The sequence below is a fragment of the Siphateles boraxobius genome, unplaced genomic scaffold (genome assembly GCF_051911475.1).
Source record: "Siphateles boraxobius isolate OS27281-9 unplaced genomic scaffold, OSU_SipBor_1 5, whole genome shotgun sequence".
NCBI lineage: Eukaryota > Metazoa > Chordata > Actinopteri > Cypriniformes > Leuciscidae > Siphateles > Siphateles boraxobius.
This window is the reverse complement of record NW_027509141.1, coordinates 15642518-15669655: the sequence shown is the minus strand read 5'-3', so window position 1 is coordinate 15669655 and position 27138 is coordinate 15642518. Positions and strand designations below refer to the sequence as shown.

Here is a 27138-nt window from a genome sequence, read left to right as displayed (position 1 = left end):
CATATTTAATATTAAAAACTATGGCTTTCAATTATACTGTAATGTTGAATTGCTATGATTGCTCATTTCATTTGCAGAATTTTGAGACAAAAAAATTTTGATTATTCATTATAGAAAAAATGTGTGATTAATTGGTTCATTTTTTAAAATAGATTGACAGCACTAATATATATATAAGGCTTATATTTTGTCTTAAAGGTCTGCCAATCAAATGGGGGCCATTCTGACTTTAGTGGAGCCAGTGGTTGTCATCAATAAACTGGGGACATCCTTCTTTGAGATGGCCCTCACGCAGACTGTGTACAACCAGTCGCTAAGGGCAACACGAGGAGACAGTGATCAAGCACAGGCGTTATCCTCACGCTTTCTTCTTATTCAGAGTGTGTTATCCTCAGTGGCGGCCATGTTGTCCATAATACCACTGAGCCGCATGGCAGACCGTCATGGACCTAAAGTCTTCCTGGTGGCCTCTCAAATGGGTTCAGTTTTGGGCATGTTTATGCTTGTAATCTACATGTACTGTGATGTTCCTCTGGAGTTTCTGTACTTGGGCTCTTTGCTGCATGGTTTGAGTGGAGGCGGGCCAATGTTCTGGGCCGGGGTGGCTGCCCTGGCGTCTCTGAGTTCGAAGCAGTGCAAACGCACTCTTAAACTCAACATCGTGGACTTCTGTTTTGGGGTCGCAGGGGTCGCGGGAGGTCTCCTGTCTGGATATCTGTACCAGATGGGACCATCAATTCTCCTCCTGACAGCAATTCTTATCAGCGTTGTGGCACTACTGTACACTGTGTTTGCCTTCTCTGACTTGAGATGTTCCCAATCCGAGGGAGAGCCATTGCTGACTGAATCCGAAAGTGGGAACACAATGGATCGAGTCTCCATAGGGATGCTGATGACAGCCATGGTGCTGTTCATGTTAGGCGTGATAGGGGCAGAAAATGTGCTCCAGCTGTATGTACTGAAGCCCCCTCTGAGCTGGGACTCGGTTTGGGCAGGATATGGCAGGGCCGCCACCAGTGCCATGTACCTCAGTAGCTTCTTAGGGGTTGTGATTCTGTTCAATGTGTTGGGGGACACAGCCCTCACTCTTTTGGGTATTGTGTCCAACTGCACAGGGATGGCAATCATGACATTTGCAATAGAAAGCTGGGTCTACTTCCTGGGTAAGTTGGTATTAAAGGGGTAGTTCACTCAAAAATGAAAATTTCAAATGAAAATCATTTACTCACCCTTAAGTTGTTCCAACCCTTTATGAATATATTTCATAAAGAAGATATTTTGAAGAATCTCGGTAACCAAACAGTTGATGGGCCACATTGACTTCCATAGTATGGAAGGGGAAAAAATATTATGGAAGTCAATGGGGTTCATCAACTGTTTGGTAACCCATATTCTTCAAAATATCTTGTTTTACATGGTCATGTAAATTAATAAAATCTTATAACTCCATGAGTATTTTTATACTGAATATAAATTTTTAGATATGCCAAGCTCTAAAATATTTTATCAGGTAGAAATTGGTCTATCCAGTAAACAACAGAAAACAAATAATGGGACCTTTGTATATTGCTGTGTACAATGACTTAAATTTAGGAGTTTAAAGATCAGTTAGCAATTTTTTGCAGGCGAAATCAAGTAATTTCAATATGAATCTACACAATTGGGAATTTTGCAAGAGGGCAAAAGATTTACATGTCCGTGATGCTGCATCTACGCTACTAGGTGTCAAGTCCAACATGACGGACATTCTGTGCAATATAAAAAATCATCATTGTAAAGCTGTTTTGGTTTTAGTATGTTTCTGCATTGAGATGTGTTGTTTTATACAGCTAGAGGAATCATGATGTTCGCCTGCGTTCCCATGCCAACTATGCGAGCAATGCTGTCCAAGAATCTGCCTCCTCAACAATATGGTAAAGTCACAACTGCACAAAAATAAAAACAAAAGACAGAGAAGAAACTATTATAGCAGGTCATATATGGAACTCGCTTAGAATGTGCTTCATCTAAGTACAAGTCATATATTTGAGGTCATGATGCATGTTATTTGATACTTCATGAGAGTCCTCTGCTGTTTCTCTTGGCAGGGCGAGTATTTGGGCTGCTCCATCTGGTTCTGGCTGTGACTGACCTCTTGTCTAATGTCTTTTTCACTTCCATTTACCCACTAACTCTTGGCTGGTTCAGTGGCTTCTGCTTCCTCCTCTCCTGTGCCTTTAGTTACATTAGTGCCGTCCCGATCATGTAAGTAAATCTACCGTTAAAAAAACAACAGCAAAAGTTTTTTGGTGGTTTCTTCTCAGATTATGCATAGTAACAGCTATTTATTTTGTTTTTCAGTTATCTAAGTGGCAGAGAATATGGAACCTGAGAACATGAAAATATGTCTGTTGTAATTCTTTTTGAGCCCCTAATGAGATATGGTGATTGAAAATATATGATTAAATTATATTTCAATGCTTTTGCGTTTGCATTCCATGAGACACTTTGTATTCATTCACAAAATTTTGTGTTCTCTTTCAAAAGTATTACATTCAACAAGACCCGTTGCGTTCGTTCACAGAACCTTTGCGTTCTCTTACCAAAGTTTTGCATCCCCATGAAACTTTGTGTTCACTTGCAAAAGCACTGAAATATAGTTATTCATCCCATCTTATGTCACAAAAGTTTTGCAAGCGAATGCAAAAGCATTGAAATACAATTTTTCTTCACATGTAATTTTTCCCCAACACCATGTCCATGTGCCTTAAAGGGATAGTTCAACCTAAAATGAAAATTAAAGGAATGGTTCACTTAAAAATGAATATTCTGTCATCATTTACACACCCTTAAGTTGTTTCAAACCTGTATGAATTTGTTTCTTCTGCTCAATACAAAGTAAGATATTTTGAAAAATGTCGGTAATCAGACAGTTAATGGGCCCCATTAACTTCGATAGCAGGAAAACAAATACTATGGAAGTCATGGGGTCCATCAACTGTTTGGTTACTGACATTCTTCAAAATATCTTACTTTGTATTGAGCAGAAGAAACAAATTCATACAGGTTTGAAACAACTTAAGGGTGAGTAAATGATGACAGAATTTTCATTTTTAAGTGAACCATTCCTTTAAGTCATCATTTACTCACCCTGCTGTTGCTCTTAAACTGTATGCTGTTCTTTCTTTTTAAGACCACAAAAGGAGAAATTTAAAAAAATGTCCCACTAGTGCTCGTCCATATGGCAGTGAATAGCGATCAGCATCAACCTTTAATAAAAGATGCAAAAGTATCACAGAATGATACCATGCAACACATGTTGTATATCTAACGTGTTTTGGGGGTATACGATAGGGTTTGGTAAAAAATAAAATAAAAAAAAATTGAATGTTTTATGTCACAAAAGTCCTGACCTTGGCCTTTGGTCTTCTGTGCAAAGTTATAATGTGACGTGTTCATAAGGCTCATGAGACTGTCATAATATGGACGATCACAAGCCTTTTGTGGTCCGGCAAATAAATAAGGGCTTTCGGTATTAGAACATAACCAGGATGAGACAATTATGACTTAGTTTTAATTTTAGGGTGAACCAACACTTTCTATGTAACCCTCCATGTATTTTTATTGGATATCTATCCAAATGTTTAGTGCAGATTTTGCCATTTTCAGGCTTCGTACTTTAACAAACTCCTCGTACAGTTTTGATATGATCCTCTTCAAATTTGTCCCGTCGTTTCCTGAACACATACTGACAACAGGAAGTGACACGGTTTACACTGTATTGCAGTACTAGCCACATACTAATATGCCATTGTGTGCTAAACATGCTAGAAACATACTAAACATGCTAGCAACACTTAGCTGAGTGATAAGGCATGCTATTATCACCATAATAAAGGACAACTTTGTAACTGACTTTGACAAACTACTCCTATATTTACCTACTTGAATACACATTGCCCACCGTGCTGTGTCTTCCTAAACCACCGGGTGGCGGTGGCACGGGTGCTTGCTTGCAGTTTCAGTGTTGCTAGGCAACCACAGACAGCCTGCAGTAAAATGTCCGATCTGCCCCAAACTTCACATGTTTGATAAAAGTCCTGTACTGAACACATGACCATGCTCATATTCGGTTATAAGCAATAGCGCCACCTGCTGGTAGCAGGAAGTGTGGCAAATACAAATTACTTTAACATAGTCCTCCTATAGTTACATACTGCCCACCGTGCTCTGTTTTCCTAAAGCCGCCGGGTGGCGGTGGCACGGGTGCAAGGGCCCTTTTCATCGCTGCTAGCAGCTTTAATTGAGGTTGTACTGCAAATGTGAATGTAAGAATAAGTGCAAATACATATTTCAAGTTTGTGTCTGTCATTGTATTTCTGTAAATGGCATTTTACACATTTGTGATTACTTGTCTGCAGCTTCAAATTCAGAATACAAGTTTGTGACTATTGTCTGCGAGTGCAAATTTCAACATTCAACTTCAGATTTTTATTTTACAGGTTTTCAGATTGGAGTTGTGAGTGTAAATTTTAGTGTACAAGTACGAATATTTATTGCACAAGTTCTCAAATTCACACGTGCTCCCGAGTTTTGCTGCTCTTTTACCTTCATAGTTCTCAGCCTATTGTGTCCTCTTACAAATCAGTTGTTAGATTTACAGTTTAGTTCAAATATAGATGACCAGAATAGAGAACCTCCAGATACATTTGCTTTTTGCGTTTGATAGCAGGAACATTTTCACATTTTCATGTGTGCCTTAAAGATCCTGTCATCTGGTACTCTTTGTTTGAAGTTTGATACCCTTTCCCTTGTTACTCTCTCCCTTTGCCATGTCAAAACTAGGTAAATATCTTTAATTAGTTTGATTCTCAATTAGTTTGTCAACATCGTCAATTGTGTGTCAACACCGTAAGTTGTGTGTCAACACCGTAAGATGGAGGTTTTTCATTTTTATTAAAAAATGTATGTTTCTTTTGTTCAATTGAGTGTTCAACTTCATACATTAAAATACCAACTTATCTACGTGCATCAGTGTCTTGTGTGCACAAAACCACTGATTGTATATATTAAAAATGAAAAAATCAGTAAACTAAATGAAGGTAATTTAAAATGGCTAATTCCAAAACAATGTAAAATAATATTAAAAGTGTATACAATGCAATTCATCACTTATCCTTGCTAAGGCACACAATTTCTACACACTTAAAGACTTTACAGTGTTGTTGAATTGATCAAACACACAAAAAACATATTTTCATGTGTCGGACGGAGTTGACAAATGTCAAGTTACTAACTGAGTAAATGCAGAGTGCGAACTACGGGGGAGCTAGGGGGAGTTCGGCTCCCCTTAATAAGACATGGGCTCCCCTGAAAACGTGATTGGTGAAATTTTATGGGGGTCTCAAAAAATATTGACAATGTTTTATTTTGACGTGCAATTTCAGTTTTGTGTAATGTGATCATCATGGAGTATTATGTGTAAAATAAAAAAATATCAGTCATTCATGCATGACGGCGATTTAAACCTAATTCACTTCAATAAAGATAACTATGCTATTCTTGTCATGAGCATCAAGGTGCGGTAGCGCTGCGGTGCAAATTCCAATCATGTTTAGTACATGTTAACTCAAAGATTCATAGAAAAAATATAAACGTTTGAGGCCATTGATCTGCGCGAAGCCCTTGAAATCCATTCTGTTTTAAGGTAAGGCATGTTATTCCCAATTATGTGTTGTGGCTGGGTTGTTATAGGTCTGCATGACTCTCGATGTCTTAGGCCTAATTGAATGGAGGAATTATGGTATCATTCTGTAGCCTGAACATTTAACCCTTGTCCAAGTGAACTCAAAGACAGCCTATTTATAGACTATTTGTGGATGGCTGTTTGGTGTGACTTATCAATTTGTGTCGATAAAGTATACTGCCCTACAAAGCAAAAAGGCAGTAACTACGACTTCGAGGACTTTGTGAGGGTTGTGGCAAGCTCCAACTCCAGGAAGGTGGATGTTGTCAGATTGGAGAATGCCAATGTGCTAGATTGGAGGTGTTGTAACTTCTTCCTTCTTCAGTGTAGAAAAACTCAGAAACGAAAACCAGTAGACTTATTTAAGCAGGATTCTTTATTTGCTGTAGTCTGCTTCGTCCAAAATCTTACCCAAGTCAAGTCAAGTCTAATTAAGGGAACTTTACACTGTAGTTTATATACATTTCGAGGGGGAGGCATTACATTGTGATGAACAAAGCATGTAAATGAGCTGAGACATGAGAACAGAACAGTGCAGGACTTCTCGCACTGAGATAAGAACTCCAAGACAAACGGTCTCAGTAATAAAATAGCAGGTGTTCAAACTTGCTCCGCATGACTCTTCACCCGGTAAAACAATGAGAACAGGAAAAGCCTAGCCTTCTCGTATTGAGACGGGACAGTCATTTATAAACTTTCTCAATATAAAATACTATTGTATTGGAAATCTAAATTAAACATTTAAATACAATTTGTAATCCTACATTTCCCCCTTTGAGAGTTCTAAATAACTCTCACAAAATACAAATTTAGACACTTAAAAGTTAATTCTTGTAACTTGTGATCATTACAGGCACATGCTTCTGTGTTGCTGTTTCTGCAATTGGATGCTGACACAGAAACAAACATGCAATTTTAGGGTCCGTGAAGTTCTTAAGAGTAATAGTCTTTTCTGTTTGGAACTGTCATTTCTTTGTGAGGGGCGTGAGTCATTTGTTGAATGAAACACTTGCATAGATAGTACGCCAGTAGAAGAAACAACAGCAGAATTGCTATTTCCTTTATTCATATCCACAGTTTACCTAACAAGTTTCCGAACCATGAAGAATTATCTTCAGTCATTTGGTGTAATTTTGCTGAAAGATCAAGAATGTCTTGTTGGATTTTGTTCAAGTTCTCTGTTGGATCCATTAAAACCCGGTGCATCACTCAGGTCCGATGATGGTGAAGGCTCCTCCTTGCGTTGCTAGAATGTAATCCAAGGCCACTCTGTTCTGCAAGATCATTATCTTGTGCGAAGCGAGAGTGTTTGTGATGTTACTGGTACGACAATCTTGATCATGTTGATGGATGACTGAAGGATTCGAATGTGAGTCTCTGCGTTGTTTTTTTTTCTTTCGTGATAGTTGGTTCGGCAGTCTAGTCGTTTTCTTGAGGTTTTCTTGTGGCTTCATACGCAGATGACGAGGTCAGTGCATATGGGTCCCGGGACAGTCATCAGTGGTATCTGCACAGAGTAAGAAAGAAAACAAAAGACAGGAGAGCAGTATTTGTTCAAACACTAGGATTGTGACTTTTTCTGAGTCTGTAATTTTTGTTCCATCTTTCCCTATTTCTTAATTCCTTTGACACCTAAGGAACAGTGAGGTAAGGATGGACTAGGATAGGGCCTATAAGGGAAGTCTTCACCCCAGGGTTAACCCCCGAAGCCTGTTGCATTCTGTTCTTCCCGGGGCTCCTCACTAGTTCCGTGTCCTAACCTATCCCTGTAGGTGGGGGAACACTTTGCAGTGTGACATTAGTCCAGGTTTTTCCTTCCCTGACACAATCCTGCAGCTACTGTAATCAACATCACTTAATGTGGTCCATGCCACTCTAATGGCTTATTTCTGAATTACTTTCAATTACTTGAGCTGAACCTTCAACAAACAACTCAAATCCTGAATTCTCTATGGGACTTTCTTTTACTTCCCTCGAAGGTGTGTATGTAAGCGTAACACAATCATGAGTCATTTCTCCTTCATCCCCTAACACAAATTCAGTCATTGCAGACATCATACATGAGGATGGGTTTGTGACAGGTGCACGTTGTCATTCATCAGTGTGGTCACTGCATGAAGGCATTTTACATTTACAGTCAGACCTAACACCATTACTGATGAAGGGCCTGTGCTGTAGCGTAACATTTAAGGCTGTGAGCTTACTTAACCAGTGTTCCCCAAAGGAATTGTGAGACCGTCACTTTCCTTTTGTTCTATTAAACAAAAATAAGTATTTCATCTTTGTTTTAAGTTACTGGGGAAATTAAGCACTCACAGCCCAAATGGTTAACACATCAACCAGCTGCCCCAGTTTAATGATGAGGGGAGGGGCTGCTTCAGAGTAGCAAGCAGACTGAGTAGGAGCTGAGTAACATTGTTAACTTGTTTAGAGTTCTTTTTGTTTTTCCTACACTCTTTTCCCCAATGTCCATGTTTACCACAGTAATAACAACTGCTGCCCTCTCTCTTAGGACATTTGCTTTTCTGTTGACTCTCTGTGTTGACCTTAAAGGATGCTGCTGCAATTTTTACTCTTGCCTTGACATCGGAGTCTCATTCCCAAGTAGGTAACCTGTCCAAGTTGTTTTGCAGGGTTCTAGCGGACCATGTGACTTCTAAGAAAGGCAATGCTTTTCTATGCTCTGACAACAGACCATCAAACCATGTGCGAACTAGGAGATCATTATCTTCTAGCACCTTCTCTGAAGTGTCAGCTATACCACCTTATGCTGCTGCTGACTGACAAAATTTTTGAGTGTACTCACTAACATTCTCATCTTTCTTCTGTACACAACTAGTGATCTTTGACCAGTCCATGTTTGGTCCAACAATGTTTTTTAACGCTTTCAGAACTCCCTCTCTCAGTTTATCTTTTCTGGCATGTTGTAGTTCAGAAGTAACAGCAGACTCAAAACTGTTGAATTCAGATTCAGTTAGAATTTGTGACATCAGCTGTGTGACTTCTGCCAACGACATGTCGTAAAGACACATTTTACTGATCAATGCCCTTCTAAATTCAGAAAAATCTGTGCGTACTTAAGGTAAGCTTTGGGATAGTCTTTCTATGTCTCTTGGTCCGAGTGCTTTGGCAACAGTTTGGTTTTGGACAACAGAAGAGTTTGGAGGAACACTTTCAGTTCCCTCAATTCCCTGAGATCTTCTTGCGATACATACCTTTACTGAATCTACAGGCTTATCAGTTACTGATTGGATGTCTACATCTGTTTCAAAGAATGCTTGTAAGTCAGGATAAGTTTCATCAGACTGTTGGTCTTCTGAGTCACATTTGGTTGAGGCCTTGTTATGGCCCACCTTAGTGTGCAATTGTTTGTTCTGTTCTTTTAATTTAGCTATACACCTAGATTGATCTTGTGCAATGGATAAGCTAAATTCCATGTGACAGAAAATAATGCCTTTTATGTTTCTCTTCCTGATACATGCACCCAACACCTTTTGCATTCTTCAATAGACCATACTTTTTCTGGGTGAATACCAAATTTCTTTCTCAAATCCAATCTGACTGACTCAGTCACTATGGAGTCCATCTGCTCCCCTAACAATGACCTGAACTCACTGTCTGTCCATAAAGGAGTAGCAAGACCACCTTTTTCTGCTGTGGGGATTAGTCTAGCATTCCTTCTAAACATTGTTGTGAGTTTTCTTTGTTGCCAACACAAACAGACACTAAAACTTCTCTGATCCACAGAGGGTACACTCGTTTACACAGATTACTGTTGTTAATGCTAACCTTCTCTGCCTAAAGCAAAGGATACACAAATGAGCAATTTATGCTAAAATCTTCCCTGCCTGAAAAAAACTTTTGCCACTTCCCTGGCAAAGCAGAGGATAAAACAATATTAACATGTACGTTCATCTTCGCTGCCTGAAAACAGAGGGTACAATATATTAGCACTTGATGCTAACATTCCCTAACTTTATAGAGGATAAAACACTTCCCTGGCAAAGCAGAGGGTAAACAGTATTAACATTATATACGTTAATCTTCCCTGCCTAGAAAACAGAGGATACATTTCATCTCTAAAAGCATCTTTAGAGGATAACTTTAGTTAACAAACCCTACAGCTGTCTGTTAACTTCTTCTCTGATGGCGCAGAGGAATCAATTTTTTTTTTTTACTGGTTTTTCAACGGTTCTTTGAATGGAGTGAAACTCACCAAATCGTTTGTTGTATGGAAAAATTCCGTCTGGAAACTCAGTCAGAGATCCTTGTTGAGCTTGGTTCTGGAACTCAGTCAGCTTTGTTGAGATCTTTGTTGAGATTCAGTTCTGGAACTCAGTTAGCTTTGTTGAGATCTTTGAGCTTTGAAAAGTTCATTCTTTGTAGAGTTTCAGTTTCTCCATCCGGGTCACGGCACCATCTGTTGTAACTTCTTCCTTCTTCAGTGTAGAAAAACTCAGAAGCGAAAACCAGGAGACTTATTTAAGCAGGATTCTTTATTTGCTGTAGTCTGCTTCGTCCAAAATCTTCCCCAAGTCAAGTCTAACTACTTTACACTGTAGTTTATATACATTTCAAGGGGGGGGGATTACATTGTGATGAACAAAGCATGTAAATGAGCTGAGACATGAGAACAGAACGGTGCAGGACTTCTCGCACTGAGATAAGAACTCCAAGACAAACGGTCTCAGTAATAAAATAGCAGGTGTTCAAACTTGCTCAGCATGACTCTTCACCCGGTAAAACAATGAGAACAGGAAAAGCCTAGCCTTCTCGTATTGAGACGGGACAGTCAGAAATATCCCGCTGGGAACCCCTACCATTTGCAGAGATTTCCTGGTCTCATCATTTATAAACTTTCTCAATATAAAATACTATTGTACTGGAAATCTAAATTAAACATTTAAACAAAATTTTTAATCCTACAGAGGGATGGCCACTCCACTGTCAAGGTAAAGAAAGCGCAAGCACCTAAGCTTAGGGAGATGGCGGAGATACAGGTGTGGCGTCATTTTTCTCAGTTCTGCACTCTGCATAGTTACTGCCTTTTTACTTTGTAGGGCAGTATAATAGGGTGAATCCTGTAGATAGTGCTTGCATAGTGCATACACTTGTAGCTGTTATGTATCTTTGGAAGTGAATGGGTTTTATAGCGTAGAGCCACGCATTCACGATTTGTCTGAAAGGCGCTTTCAGTCCTCGGCACGCGCAAGTGCACGAACACTTGCGCGAGTGCACGAACACTTGCGCGAGGGCACGAACACTTGCGCGAGTGCACGAAGTGCACGAACACTTGCACGATTATATATATACTGTATATATATATTCTATCTATAAATAACCGGAACATCTATCTGTCTGTCTGTGTGTCTGTTAATCTCTCGAACCGTTAGTCCGATGGATCTCAAACTTGACAGGTGTCTTGCTACGGGCACGAGTAAGTGCAGTGCCGAGTTTGACGTTGTTTGGTTGAGAAATGCAAAAGATATCGTCAAATGTATCGGTAAAAGAAACACACATTGAAGTTGTGGTTTGAAAATAAACATTCTGACATTAGAGAGGGTTGTGGTTTAAAAATTGTGGTTTAAAAATAAACATTATGTCAGCTAAACATTAACAAATGTAGTTATTCAGAAATAGTTAGTTGTCAGTAGTTAGTTATATATAGTTAAATTTTCTATATGTATTGTATGTCATTATGTCAGTATCAGTATTTGCTTTCAACCATGCACAAATAAAACTGTCACTGAACTTTTGCTGTGTAATTGAACCAATGAGCACTCAAACACACCAAACAAACAATTACTAAAAACACACAAAAACTGATTTTGCACATACATACTGTCAAATCGATTAATCGCGATTAAAAAACTATACAGTACACACACACATATAATATACAGTATATATAAATATAATATAGCCTATACACAGACACGCATACATCTATCTATAAATTACAGAAACGTCTGTCTGTGTCTGTTATTCGCATATCTCTGTAAAAGAAGAACACATTGAAGATGTTTAGATGATGTTTAGAAGGTTGTGATTTAAAAACAAACGTTCTGACATTAGAGGGTTAGGGTTTGAAAATATTTGAATATTATATTTTATTCACGGCCATCATTTGTAGTAGCCTATTCACAAACTGTTTGCTCAAGCGTAGCGTTTTCTCAAAGTTCACTGTGTCGCTGCTCCCTGAATCGCCGGCTTATTCATTTGTGGACGTTAACTGAATCTGTAAGTCAGCTACACTGTTTTCTTCTGAATATTATATTTTATTCTGGTGCGCTTAACATTATCGCTACTGTGTAATAGTGGCCTTTGCTATTCACGAACTAAGCATCAATCTGTAGTCAGCTACACTGTTTAATTCTGAATATAATATTTTACTCTGGCGCGCTTAACATTATCGTTTTCTCAGAGTTTAGGCTCCTGTGTAATAGTAGCCTAGGCTATTCAGCAACTCAAACATACCAAACCAACACACAAAAACACAGGCATTTTGCACGGCATTGCACTAGTATATATAAATACTATTAATAAATGAGCAAAATTGCCCACTCAATATTTAATATTCAATTATTTTAATTATTACAATTAAAGTTTTGATTGTATTAATTTGAGCAAGCACAACATTCACCATTCAATCAAATATTCTTAAATATTTATTTTATAAATAATGTTATTTCAACATAATATCTCATTATTTCAACATAATATGTGTGCGTATTATATAAGATGTGCATTTGTAAATGCGGTGACACGCGTATGTGCATTCATTTTCAAATTATAATAGATGTATGAATTTCTGATGCTCGGGAGGACAGGGGGAGCTGAGCAATTATACATATATATATATATATATATATATATATATATATATATATATATCACTGATTCTTGAAATAAGGGACAAAACATGTCCCCCATCAAAATGTTGCAATTTGCCTTAAAAACAATAAATTATTTCATTTAAAAAGGCTTTAAAAGTTGGATATGAAAGACTTGTGTATGTTTAGACCCTTAGTTTTGTATATTATATTATTTCATAGTAATTTTATAAAATACCGGTAATGTACTATGAAAGCCCATGCAAATTAACAGGTCCTCCGTAGAGGTCACAGTATCAAACTGCAAAAAAATAAGTGTTTTAAAATGCACAAAATGCGCAAATATGAATATGAGGTTAATTGGATGGCTAATAAAATATCACAAAATACTTAAAGTGAACATTGCATTATTTTATACATTAACAACAGCCTTTCAAAATCTGTCATCAATTCATGTCAATTCATGTCGACCCCCTTTGACTTCTTTCTATTGATGGATGCAGCAGTCCAACACATGGTCTCGTAAGATTTAATTCTTTTTACAATATTCAGCAAACAAGTTGAAATCCCTGTTGTCACAGGTTTTATGTGTCAACACTGTCTTCAAAGGAGGGATGATTGAAATCAAGAATTTATAAATAAAAATTGGTATTTGGGTTTAGTTTAGTGGCAGCTGGCAACTGAGGAAAATCAAAATGGCTACCATTTATTAGACATGATTAAGTTGGAAAAAAACATGTTGTTTTGTCAACTCCATCAGATATTTGGTCTGACGGTGTAGACATGTAAGCTGACGGAGTGGAAATGTAACTGACACAGAAGTCAGTTTTATATTTCATGTTTATTTAATTCTTTTATAAATATATAGTTAAGGACTTTTAATTTGAAACGGCTTAGTAAAGAGCTTTTGTGAGTGGAGACTTTTATTATGAAAAGCACAGAGTGACTCCAGGAAGAAAGTTGTCTACACCGCATGGCAAGCTGAAGCTATATTCCACATTTCTAAAGTGTGCTAAAGTTAATTCACTCATCTGAAGTTACAGAAGATATTACAAGATGCAAGATTAAGTTCTCCTTTGGTAATAAGCAGCCAATGAAGTAAGTTTGTCATTTATATTGTATGTGATAAATGTGGATTGTGTTGCTGTGTGGAAAAGAGTGATATCTATACAAAGACTATAGTTTTCTGTTAAAGTGAATTTAACTCTGTTTGGAAAGTTTACAAAGACAACATTTATTTATTTGATTTATTTATGTCTTTTTATATTCTTTATTGTAACTTTATTTTTTGTATATTTAGTTCTCATGGCATCTTGAGTTGGATGGTTATCCTCATGGTGAACCAATCAATAAATCGCCTGTCATCAGAGAATCCTTGTGCTCGTGAAATTACTGGGGGGAGCTACAGGAAAAGTGCTCCCAAATACACATTAAGTAATGTATAACAACTACATAACATTATAATATGATCTAAGTATACATGTTGATTGACTTAAAATATCTTAAAGGTTGTATCAGTGATTAGCGGATCGTTAGGAAAGATTAGACATTTATTTTTGGGCCTGAAATCACTGATACAACCTTTAATATACCCAAATGCCAAATAATAACTTAAAAGTATTGTTTTTATCTGTACTGTAGCCAGACATGGCTAGACAAAAACTGTCAGTGGAGGAGCAAAGAAAAAGAAACAGAGAGTACCAGAGAAAAGGGAGAGAAAGAATTAACAGTGACCCAGAAAGTTCTGAAAAAAACAGAGATTCTAATTATTGGACAAAAAACTTCCACACGTAATAACCTAGAATACCGTCTAACACTTGATGGCTGCTCTGTTAAGTCTTCGTCGTCAGTTAGGAATCTGAGTGTGCTCTTTGATACCAATCTTTCATTTGAAAGTCACGTGTCTAGTGTCTGTAAAACCGCATTTTTCCATCTCAAAAATATATCTAAATTACGTCATATGCTCTCATTGACAAATGCGGAACAACTAGTTCATGCGTTCATGACATCAAGGCTAGATTATTGTAATGCTCTACTGGGTGGTTGCCCTGCACGCTTAATAAACAAACTACAGCTAGTTCAAAACGCAGCCGCTAGAGTTCTTACCAGAACCAGGAATTACGACCATATTAGCCTGGTTCTGTCAACACTGCATTGGTTCCCTATTAAACATCGTATACATTTTAAAATATTGCTGATTACTTACAAAGCACTAAATGGTTTAGCTCCCCAGTACTTGAGCGAGCTCTTAACGCATTATAGTCCTTCACGTCTATTGCGATCTCAAAGTTCTGGCCAGTTGATAATACCTAGAATATCTAAATCGACTGCTGGCGGTAGATCCTTTTCCTATTTAGCACCAAAACTTTGGAACAATCTTGCTAACATTGTCCGGGAAGCAGACACAGTCTGTCAGTTCAAAGCTAGACTAAAAACACATCTCTTTGACCTAGCATTCACATAACACTCTATAGACTTCTATAATTCAATATTAGGCTGCTTGATTAGGTCAGCCGGAACTGGGAACACTCCCCTTAAATCCTGATGTACTCGTTACATCATAAGAAGAATTGCATCTACGCTAATTTTAGTGTCTTTGTTTATCCAGAGGTTTTCCCGCAGCCTGCCGGATCCATGCCGTTTCCAGATCTGACGAAGGACTTTCTTCTGGACCTGATGACAATGCAGTGCTGAAGTGCCAACTAGCCTCTCCCTATGGAGGATCCCTATAAAGATAAAGCGTTGTGGAATTTTTCGGTTCGCGTACCTACCCAAAGTCATAAGATAAAAAAAAAATTGTCGTCTTAGCGGCCCCTAATTTAATAACAAATGATCATTTAGACGGAAGTGAATCAATCAAAACTAACTTTAGCTGGAAAAAACATTTTTCAAGAACCACTATAAACCCAAACCAATCTCTGTTACCTTAAATTATATGTTTATCTCTGTAAAGCTGCTTTGAAACAATCTACATTGTTAAAAGCGCTATATAAATGAGGTTGACTTGACTTGATAAGAGACCAGTTAGAAAAGGAGAGATGGAAGGACAGGGTCCAAAACAAAAAAAGTAAAACAAGTAGGAGAATTTGGACCCAGAGCAAAGAGGCACCGCAGAATGTATTGGAGATACAGTATAGAAAGTATTGTTGTCCCATTGTTAATTTAACTGCTTCTATAATTGTTCTCATTTGTAAGTCGTTTTGGATAAAAGCGTCTGCTAAATAAATAAATGTAAATGTAAATTAAGCGTTTTCTTGGTTTTCTATGGGAGAATAGAAAATAGGCCTCTCAGCGAGTGGCCGGTCTTGTCTCTTTTGGGGGATCGGATGAGGAAGAAGAGAAGGATGACAGGATTTCCCTTGCTGCATCCGAATGTGAGGAATGGACGGGCTCTGTGGCCGACGCCGCACACTCAACACAAGCCAGCGCCAGCGGCGTGAGAGCCAGCCTTGACTCTGAACTGCTGGACTCCCCTATCTCCACCACCGGCCTGTTCGGCCCAGCGGTAAAGGATTTTGCGGAACAGTTCACAGAGGCACCAAAAGCATCGCAAGCAATGCGCCACTTCCTCCCTAAACGTTCCAGCTCTGCTTCGCGCCTCCACAAGAAAGCGGCACTCCCTCAGCAAGCAAAGCCAGTGCCGCCGGCCTCTCAGCCTAGCCCAGCGGCTGAAGTTTGTAACAGCTCTCATTCAGCGAGACAACAGCAGTTCCCAGACCGCCGGGGACCCGACCCAAAATTGTGTTGGACCCCGAGCCTCGGAAGCCTTCCTAGCCCGAATGACAGGAAGAAAAAGAGAGTGGTTGAGTCCCGCCGTGGCCGGACCACCCTCCAAAAAGCCTTTTACACATCTCCCAGTCCCCTCTTTAGTTCAGGCCACTGGAGATGCCAAGATTGCAGTCAACGAGTCTGTATTAAAACATGCACGCCTGCCAACAAACTGCGTTTTAATGGTGATGCAAATACAACACGGCTCGCACTGGAGGTGTAATAAATGTAGGATGTGTGCCCACAATAAAGTACGCACCCCTGCACAAGCACTGTTCCCACAGTACCAGTTCTCAGTTCTCCCTCCGGCTCGCGCTTGAATTGTAAACATGTTGGCTGTGTGCCCACTATAAGGTACACACCCTTGCACATAAGCACTGTTCCCACAGTATCAGTTCTTCCTCCAGCTCGCACTGGAAGTGTAATAAATGTAGGCTGTTCCCACTAGAAAGTATGCACCCCTGCACATAAGCACTGTTCCCACAGTATCACAAACACAAAACAGCTGGGGGGCCGGGTCCCTATCACAAATCGCCCGTCCCCAGACCTCATTCAACCCCTAGCTGTGCGGGTCAAGGATCTCGACAGATGCTTCCAACAGAGGTTGGGGGGCCCTATACGAAGGCAGGCCCATCTCCGGCCTTTTGTCGAGCCCGGAGAGGCGCCTACACACAAACTGTCTAGAGATGAGAGCGGTCGCTCTATCACTAAAAGCTTTCCTCCCATACATAGAAGGTCACCACGTCTTAGTCCTGTCGGACAACATGTCAGTTTTTTCCTATATAAATCTCCGGTCACGATGCTACCTCAGGTCATCGAACGGATCAGGGAGAGCAAGTGTGCAGTGCTCTTGATAGCCCCTCTCTGGAAGAACCAGCTATGGTTCTCCGAGTTGACTCGGCTGTTGGAAATAGCCCCATGGCCGATACCGCTGAGGAGAGACCTTCTCATGCAGGTGAACGGTGGAATCTGGCATCCCCGTGCCGACTTGTGGGCCCTCCATGTATGACCCCTCAACGGTTATCCGGAAACCTCCCAGAAAGGGTGCTAAATACCATTACTGAAGCAAGAGCGCTTTCAGCCAGGCGTCTTTATGCTCTAAAATGGTTAGTGTTCTCCGACTGGTGTACAGCACGGAGCCTAGACCCCTACTCGTGCAGGGTGACAAGGGTACTTTCCTTTATACAAGAACTCTTGGACACGGGTCGCACCCCCTCCATGTTCAAAGTAAATGTTGTGGCCATAGCAGCACTTCACGCTCATATGGCCGGGCAATCACTGGGAAGAAACGACCTAGTCGTGCGCCTCCTCAAAGGGGCCAGAAGGCTAAACCCGCCTCGACCCCCCTCTGTACGTATCTGGGACCTCTCCACAGTTCTGGAGGCCATGAAAGGGGCCCCTTTAGAGCTGCTTCAGTCTGCTGACCTAAAGCCTCTTTCGCTCAAAACTGCTCTCTTGCTAGCACTGGCATCAGTCAAGCGAGTGGGTGATTTGCAAGCACTCTCAGTGAGCACTTCCTGCCTTGAATTCAGGCCCAACGACTCCAGAGGCTTCCTCAAGCCAAGGCACGGTTATGTTCCTAAAGTGCTCTCTACTCCATTCAGAGCACATGTCATTTCGCTATGTCAGCTCTGCCCTCGTCAGAAGATGAAAGAGAGAATCTACTCTGCCCTGTGAGGGCTCTCAGTTCTGCCCCCTTTGGGCAATCAGAACAGCTCTTTGTATGCTTCGGCGGCCGCACCAGAGGTTTCGTGGTCACAAAGCATAGACTGTCACGTTGGATAGTTGATTCTATCTCGCTGGCTTATGAGTCTAAGGGCCTCTGTTGTCCCATAGGCATCAGGGTTCATTCTACGAGAGGTATGGCCTCGTCATGGGCATGGTCGAGTGGAATACCAATTGAAGATATTTGTGCAGCGGCCGGCTGGGCCTCAATGTCCACATTTATGAGGTTTCATAAGCTGGAAGTTCCCGCTTTGCAAGCGAGGGTTCTTTCCATATAAATAAAGTGTCTAAGCACAATTCTCCACAACTATAGGGCCCAATGTCTGTCTGGTCCTGGGTGAACCTGAACTACAGTTCTATATACCATATAAAGAAGGAGCTTGGCCCTTTATAAGGCCCATTCCTATATTTTCCCTATATGAGGCTCATTACTGATCTGGCCTCTATTAGAACTCATAACTTTACTCTTCTATGAGCCTCGGGCCCTTGGCCCAAGGCTATAGTATGGGGCGAAGTTTTAAGCACGCACAGCATTTTCAAAGGGGTTCCCATAGCGTAAGCTGACTTACGCAATACTTAGTAACTCGGCAATACTCGGTTACTAACGTAACCTCGGTTCCCTGAGAGTAGGGAACGAGTATTGCGTAACCCGCCGTGCTACTGTGCTTCAATCAGGGGATCGCTTCAGTCGATTTAACCTAATTCTATGGCGAAAATGGGGGCTTATAGCTATAAGCCATGCCCATACTGGCGGGCTCTGACGCGAAGCGACCTGATTGGTTCGCGCATCTTAGCCCACTTCCCATAGGTTCGTGCAGTTGCCCCAGCACAGCCAATAAGCACGCTAGATGCTTAGCTATATGTCTGCTGTGCAGCTGCACTGCGTTTTAAAAATTTTAAAAAATTTGGCTTCAATATTCTTGAGAAAAAGAGTTTTCCCATAGCGTAAGCTAACTTACGCAATACTCGTTCCCTACTCTCAGGGAACCGAGGTTACGTTAGTAAGCAAGATGATATCTCTGTTATCCTAATGTGAGATGATTCAAATCAAAACATTTTTTTTATAGCTGTCACTGTTTATTATCATTTAACCGTGCATACAATTATTTTTTTTATTCATGTGCCCTTGTAATCTTTAATCAAAAACACTAACTTCCTAACCCCCTCAAAAGAAAGAATGATGCACCTCATCACAGTCTGCTGGGTTATAGTCACCCACAGTTAGTTCGCCAAGCTGAATTAAACCAGATCGACTGTAGGCTAATGACCGACAGAGGAGTCATAAACCGTTTTTTTTCTTTAACAAAGAAAACGAGAATATTATCATCTGTTGAAACAGAATATAAAGTTAATACTTTTCTGATAGTTATTTTATTGTGAGTCTGCTCCTATTGCTTCTGTCACTTCCTACTGTAAATGTTTTAACAAACATACCGTATGGAAATTTACCATATGGCATTAATTTAAGTTGTAACATTAACCGTAAATTACCGGTAATGTGCTCTGTGTGAACGCAGAATGAAGATTACCGGTATGAGCACATACTAAGTCAGATGGAACTGACGTAAAAAGTCTGCTTTGAGCCAATCACAAAGTTCTTACAACGCCACAGCGTTTAAAGATAGTTTTAGATGACTGACATGAGTGACATCACAGAATTTACCCAATATTTTGGTGCTAAAGTGTGAATGGTGTCTTACTGGTAAAAAGCCAGAATGCCGTTGCTTGTGTGAACAGCACAGTAGGCTATTTACCAGAAAAGTAATTCTGGTAATTTTATGGTAATTTACAGGGGTTGCTGTGTGAAAGGGGTAGTACTTCTTTGTTAATGTAGTAAAACACTAATTTCAACTATTTAAACCAGTCTTTAAACTAACAGCTGGAGGTTTGTCAGTTTGTAAATTCATTAACACCATGACCTCGACTCCCTGTGTTGGGTCCCATTTGTGACCAGACATAAAACCAATTTTTCAATGGACTTTTCAATTATTATTACATATTTGATATTGATTGTTTAATTTCCTTACAATGCCATACAAATTAATATCTCTGGGGAAAAATGTGGGATTAAATGTAGGGCTCGACCGATATATGATTTTCAGGGCCGATGCCGATACCGATTATTACAGATCAAGTAGACCGATAACCGATATTTTAAAACCGATATATAGCCTATGTCTGGTGTAAAAATGTAAGTTAATGTCAAAATTAAGAATAACAAAGAGTTTTCACAAATACTTTCTTTAAATTATTTGAAACATGTCTTTAAATCTGAGCGGATTGACAACAGAACCGGAAGAGAATATAATGCTGAATAAAGTTGTCGTTTTTGTTATTTTTGGAACAAAATGTATTTTCGATTCTTCAAAAAATTCTAACTAACCCACTGAGGTCACATGGACTACTTTGATGATGTCTTTATTGCCTTTCTGGACAAGGACAGTATACCCCACATAGATTTTCAATGGACGGACAAAAAGCTCTCGGACTGAATCTAAAATATCTTAAACTGTGTTCCGAAGATGAACGGAGGTCTTACGGGCTTGGAACGACATGAGGGGGAGTCATTAATGACATCAATTTCATTTTTGGGTGAACCAACCCTTTAACTTTGAGAGACAAGACAACTGATGCGTGATCAGTGCAGCAGCTCCTGTCAGCTAGTGCTTTATTCGGTGTGAGTGCAAAACTTTCAGTGCCTTCAGCTTTCCGCATTGATTGGCCGGACTCGTGACTTCCAACATATCAGATGTGCGGGACATTGCATTGGTCTAGTCTACAGAGTGGTGAGTTCCGACAGAGGTGGCGGCGTCAGAGCCAAATATAGCGCATTTCAAAATTAAATTATTTTATAGGCAAATCGATTTTGAAAATGGCCGATACCGATAACCATAAAAATGCTCAATATCGGCACAGATAATTGGTCGACCCCTAAAAAAATGGGTTAAATCAAAGCCTTCTACGGAAAGCCTGGCCACTCCCTATTAAGTCCTATTGTACCGAATTTGGGTTGTAGTTCCACCAGAGTTCCACTGGGGGGGTGATCGCCCTGAGTGCTAAATGAATGGGAGTCTATGGAGCTAGACGGCTAAATTTGTCTCTTTCACCCGATTGCCATTGAGAAATCTCAGATTTGATTATAGATTTTGCAAGTTCAACATGGGTTATAGGTCGAAAGTTGAATGAATGAGTACTTATCTCCTTTCGATTTCTTACAGGTTGAGTTGTTGCTGCCCATTACATGCTAGCATTCTGCTAATTAACACTGATTGGTCAGTGAAGGACTGATTACGACCAGAGATACTGGTTGATGGCATCATGGCATCCGAAGCAGGACAAGAATGTGTGTGTGTATTTTCAGCGTGGTCTTTTAAAACAACAAAACAAAAACACTTCTAGCACGTGTATTTACCTGTGTCAGCTGTGTTGTCGATGCCTCGAGAGAAAAGAAAGTGCAGAGCGCGAAAGCACCAAAGTGACTTAAGGATTGCTGTAAAGCAGTATCTCTGGTGGAACGATGTGTATGACGTCATTGACATTTTAATAGACTTTTTAAAGCAAATGAGTGACTCTAAAAAATCTAACACCCAGCAATCAGTAATTTCTTTGCATCTCCTTTCGAATACAACATTCAAATTATTAGACAAAAAATTAAATCCTGAGAAAAGGGGATTTTAAGGGGTATAGCTCCATAGACCTCCATTCATTCTGCACTCCTCCTGTGAGCACCCACATATGGAACCAGAGTGGAACTGCAACCAGTTCAGAAGCTGGAAGTTTACTGAGTGAAAATTCTCCCCATATTAGACATTCTCGGGTTAAAGGGATAGTTCACCCAAAAATGAAAATTGTCAGTATTTACTCACCCTCATGTTGTTCCAACCCCGTAAGACCTTCGATCATCTTCGGAACACGAATTAAGATATTTTTGATGAAATCTGAGAGCTGGATCACTCCTCCATAGGCTTCTTCAGGGATTGAAACTTGCCAGCCCCGAAAAGTTATTAAAGACATCGTTAAAATAGTCCAAGTGACTACAGTGGCTCAATCTTAAGTTTATCAAGCGACGAGAATACTTTTTGTGCGCAAAAAAAACAAAAATAACGACTTTATTTCAACTATTCATTTCCTTCTCTGTAAGCCTCGAGTCAGTTCACTAGTATAACAGTGTAAGCTTCTGTTGTTGTACATCACACGCATCACACACATGAACAGCGTCGGCCAATAGTGAGCCTACGTGTGACGTAGCTCTACGCAATCACGTTAACTGACTAGAGGCCTAGATACAGAGAAGGAAATTAATAGTTGAAATAAGTAGTTATTTTTGTTTTGTTTTGCGCACAAAAAGTGTTCTCGTCGTTTGATAAACTTAAGATTGAGCCATTGTAGTCACTTGGACTATTTTAACGATGTCTTTAATAACTTTTTTCGGGGCTGCCAAGTTTCAATCCCTGAAGAAGCCTATGGACTAGTATGGTGATCCAGCTCTCAGATTTCATCAAAAATATCTTAATTCGTGTTTCGAAGATGAACGGAGGTCTTACGAGGTTGGAACAACATGAGGGTGAGTAAATACTGACAGAATTTTCATTTTTGGGTGAACTATTCCTTTAAATGGTAAATCGGCTTGCCATGTCTATACTGCCTACGTATTTCCGCTAAACTTTCAGTGTCTACTCGAGCTTCCGGTACAGTATTCACTGATAACAAATTGTGGTAGTAGGCAAATAGTAAACTCTTTCTGACATATTTCAGTTAATTATCGATCACTAACAAATTGATATCATTACATATAGGCTATATATTATTAACATGCACTTTTAATATATTATTTTAAAATATATCGTTTTACTAATGAGCTCAAAAAGTTTTAAATACCTTCGGCGTGAAGGTGGCGCATCGTCTCGATATTGTTGTGTCCCGTTCTGTAAAATGTCCTCAAGGTTTAATTCTGTGATAAGTTTCCATAGTTTCCCTTTGGAAGACGAACTACGGAAAAAGTGGCTTCTCAATGTCGGGCGTGAGGATTTGAACGTTAGTTTTAATACAAGAGTCTGCAGTCGTCACTTCAAGAGTGATGATTTGATTGAGCCATCGACTCCTACAGCACGCCGGCTACTGAAGAAGGGCGCTGTGCCCACGGTGTTCCCGAGGAACGATTCCACTCCAGCACCAAAGCGCACAGAGTTTCGGAAGAAGAGGAAAGTTTCCACTCATTTGAAAGAGGATCGTGTGCCTACGGACTTCCCGCATCAGGATCATGATTATTGCTCATCTCCAGTCCTCGTTAATCCGTCTGTGGATCGGACCGAAGATCTCCGAAAGCAGTTGGAGAGCCTGAGGAGACAGGTGGCAGAGTTGACTGTCCTTCAGAGATTTTGTTTGGGGCGATTTGCTGCATCTGACGATGACATAAGGTTTTACACTAGGTAAGCTCTAAAACGTAAACAGTAAGTTATAACATATATTGGTCGTCTGAAGCTAAAACTAACTTACTCTTCTGGTCTGGTCTTTTAATAAAAGGTAGGCTACTTATGTTAAAAGAAGTGTGCCTAATTGTATTGAATGTGCACTTACAGTTTTCAAAAAACTACTTGCAATATTATATAAAAATGATATAAAAATACGCCACTTAACTTTTCTTAAAGAGTACACTTTCATGGCATACAGTGTTGAAGTGTAATGCATTAATCACTGTAATTTAATTATTTGTCCCTTAATAAAAGTAAGGGATTGTCCTTCATTTTTCTGTAATTTAGCCTACAGTTTTGATGTAATTGCATTAAATACTGTATAGAATAATTCTATATAAAACAATAGTGGATTTAACATCAAAATGTAAAGCCTAATGTTAAAATGTATGTTTTTAATGTAACATTCTCCCTTTAAATATGTTGGTCAGTTCAAGAATCATTTATGTGCAATTTTATATTATTTATTTGAAAACATTAAAAGAGCAGTTTCATGTCTACTCCTGTATTTTTCAACTGTACCCTTGTATTGGTCACACTTTTGAAGATATAGTAGCTGAAATGTATTACTTTTTTGGAGTAATTTACCCAAAATTGATTATGTGTTTCTGAAAACATTTAAGTACATAAAAAGTGCACTTTTTAATTTCAACTTTTTTTTTTTTACTTCAAAGAAATACATTTATTTTGATGTGTTGACAAAAATAGTTAAGCACATTTGAAGCACTTGATTATAATTAACTGTAATGTGGTTATTTGATATTACATTTAAAATTAAGATATATTTTAAATGTATTAAATTGCAACATTACAAATGTGCAATTCAAATATATTTAAATACATGACACACAGGTTTCAATAGAAATGTTATTAATATTAATGTATATATTTTTAGGTTACCATAAATGCTTGTCAGTAAATGAAATGAAATTCTAACATGACAAAGATGTACTTAAGTCCGATTTAAGTAGGTCAAAAAGCATTCTTAAGTTCAACTTATTGTAATATCCTATATTAAATACATTTTTATTTATTGTAAATTATGCACAGTCAATTATCTGAAAACATTACATTCAATCAGTTTGTATGCAAGTATATTTTTTTAAAGTATAGGCTATTATTTCTGTTATAACAAATACTTCTTTTTCATAATGATTTATAGTTCATAGAGCCTTATATTTTGCTCTTAACAAAAAGTAAGCTACAACTCTAGGTTGAGCATTTCATTTGTTGGTGTAGGCTATATTATCTCAAACATGTCCCATATCTCATGTAGGTTTGCGACATACAACCACTTGATGGCGTTCTGGAGACTGATAGAGCCTGCATCCCATAACATGCTTCGTTTGACAAGAGCAACAACAAAGAGTGAAGATGGAGCATCATACAGTGCATCTGTAAATAATGACTTTATGCAATTTATAACTCTATAATTATCATTAATAATCTATCATTTAGTATGCTATATATTAAATGCATGTGAGAATAGAACGTGGAAATAATAAGAAATTAAAATTTCTAATGATACTTTCTCTATATAAGCATACACATACACTTCTCCAATTTTGTTCTTTTAACAGTATCAGTCCCTGCAGCCCATAGATGAGTTTTTTCTCTTCATGGTCCATCTCTCGATTGGGCTAACAAAGAGGGATCTGGGCCACAGATTCAACATCCATCAGTCGGCCGCGAGTCAAATAATTACAAAATGGGCCAATTTTCTGTACACCATTCTTGGATCGGTGCGCGTCTGGATGTCTGAGGAGGCGGTCAAGGCTCAAATGCCAAAGGAATTCAAAGACTACCCTGACACACAAGTAGTGATTGACTGCACAGAGCTGCGTTGCCGAACACCATCTTCTCTCCGGCTTCAAGGTGAAGAGTCCCATTGCTCCTTCAAGGGGTTAATTGGCATAGCACCGCATGGTGCAGTCACTTTTGTGTCATCCTTGTGTCCAGGATCTGTCAGTGACAAGGAACTTCTAATGAAGTCTGGGATTGTGTCGCTCATGAAACCTGGAATGGCCATTATGGTCGACAAAGGTTTTTTTGTAGATGACTATGTACCATGCAAAGTTTACAGACCTGCTTACCTGTTCAAGCAGGAAGAGTTTCCAGCTAATGAGGTGAAGGAAACTCAATCCATTGCTCGGCTGAGGGTCCACATTGAGCTCCTCATCTGCAGAGTGAGGCAACACCAGCTGTTTGATACAGTCATCCCTCTCTCCAACTTCGGGACCATCAACCAGCTATACACTGTTGCTTGCCTTCTTACAAACTACCAGAATGGCCCTTTGTTACAAGCATGGGCAAAGGATTAAAGACTAGACAAAACTTGGTGTTGGGGATTAGATCAAAGGATTAATGTAACTCTGTAGATAAATGTAAAGTTTAAACATGTTAATATTAAAAACTCTGATGCAGTGTTTCTGTAAACATGTAAATATAAATAATTTTCATAATGTTTCTGTGAACAAACAACTTTAAAGTGGCATGCAAAAAAAAAATACAGTGTGATCATGTTTATATACATTATTTTACAGTGTTTCTGTAAATGTATGATTAACTTTGTAAAGACTTTCCTGTACATCACTGTAATGTAATAATGTTACAATTTTTGTAAACAGAAACACTGTGTCAAAGTTATTTACACTTTTACAGTGATGTACAGGAAAGCTGTATAAAATGATTAATGTTTACAGATACACTGCATAAATGTGAACCCATGCAATGTTTCTGTAAACCTATAAATATCTTTATAATGTTTCCTTTACACCACTGAAATGGAATCATGTATTTGTTAATTTATTACCATAATTTTATTAATAAATAAATTAAGTACGGAAATATGGTATCAAAGTTATTTATATTTACATGTTTACAGTTTAGAGGAAAGCTTTATAAAGTTATTTATGTTTACAGAAACAGTGCATCAATGTAAATGTAAATAGCTTTAATGTGTGTCTTGTACAGCACTGTAATGCAAGTATAAATAAATGTATAAAACTTTTCGTGTATAACACTGTGATATAAACATGTAACACTTAAAGGATTAAGCTCACCCAAAAATTTAAATTCTGTCATCATTTACTCAAGTTGTTCAAACCTGTATGAATTTCTTTCTTCTGCTGAACACAAAAGAAGATATTTTGAAGAATATGGGTTACCGAAAAGTTTATGGGGCCCCATTGACTTCCATAGTATGGACAAAAAAACCCCCCAAAATACTATTGAAGTAAATGTGGCCCATCAACTGAATTTTCATTTTTGGCTGAACTATCCCTTGTTTCTATAAATATAAATAACTTTATAAAGCTTATCTTGTACACCACTGTAATGTAAAGGCCTTACTGATTGCTAGGCCTCTGCTCTAGCCTATTTTTTACCTGGCCAGATCATGTGATGATTAATTGACTACCTTGGAGACAATGAGTCTCAGTTTCTGTTGCGGCCCCCCCATCTTTTATTTAGATTTAAGCAGGTGCGTCTCCTACGGCACAGGGGGAAAAGTAATTTCCTGAGTGTGACAAACAGGTAATTATTGATGATGATACTTGATGCCAAAGCTCTCCTTGTCCTTGAACCATTTTGCAGGTTCAAATTTAAACTGTTATTT

General features: G+C 38.9%; 1 protein-coding gene and 2 long non-coding RNA genes across 3 annotated transcripts; all 3 read left to right on the top strand.

Moving 5' to 3' along the window:
* Positions 1-1832: 1832 nt before the first annotated feature.
* On the top strand, positions 1833-5006 carry LOC143712054 (uncharacterized). Its single transcript, XR_013194983.1, has 3 exons — positions 1833-1913; positions 2088-2244; positions 2341-5006. It is a non-coding gene; the product is annotated as an uncharacterized LOC143712054 (long non-coding RNA).
* Positions 5007-13488: 8482 nt separating this feature from the next.
* On the top strand, positions 13489-15801 carry LOC143711417 (uncharacterized). The gene is made up of 3 exons (XR_013194844.1): positions 13489-13656; positions 13859-13992; positions 15167-15801. It is a non-coding gene; the product is annotated as an uncharacterized LOC143711417 (long non-coding RNA).
* A 6925-nt stretch (positions 15802-22726) lies between these two features.
* LOC143711415 (uncharacterized) lies at positions 22727-26537 on the top strand. The gene is made up of 3 exons (XM_077202859.1): positions 22727-23480; positions 24799-24919; positions 25103-26537. The coding sequence occupies exons 1-3, from the start codon at positions 22906-22908 to the stop codon at positions 25841-25843; spliced, it is 1437 nt and encodes a 478-aa protein (XP_077058974.1). The 5' UTR covers positions 22727-22905; the 3' UTR covers positions 25844-26537.
* The last annotated feature ends 601 nt before the right edge of the window (positions 26538-27138 follow it).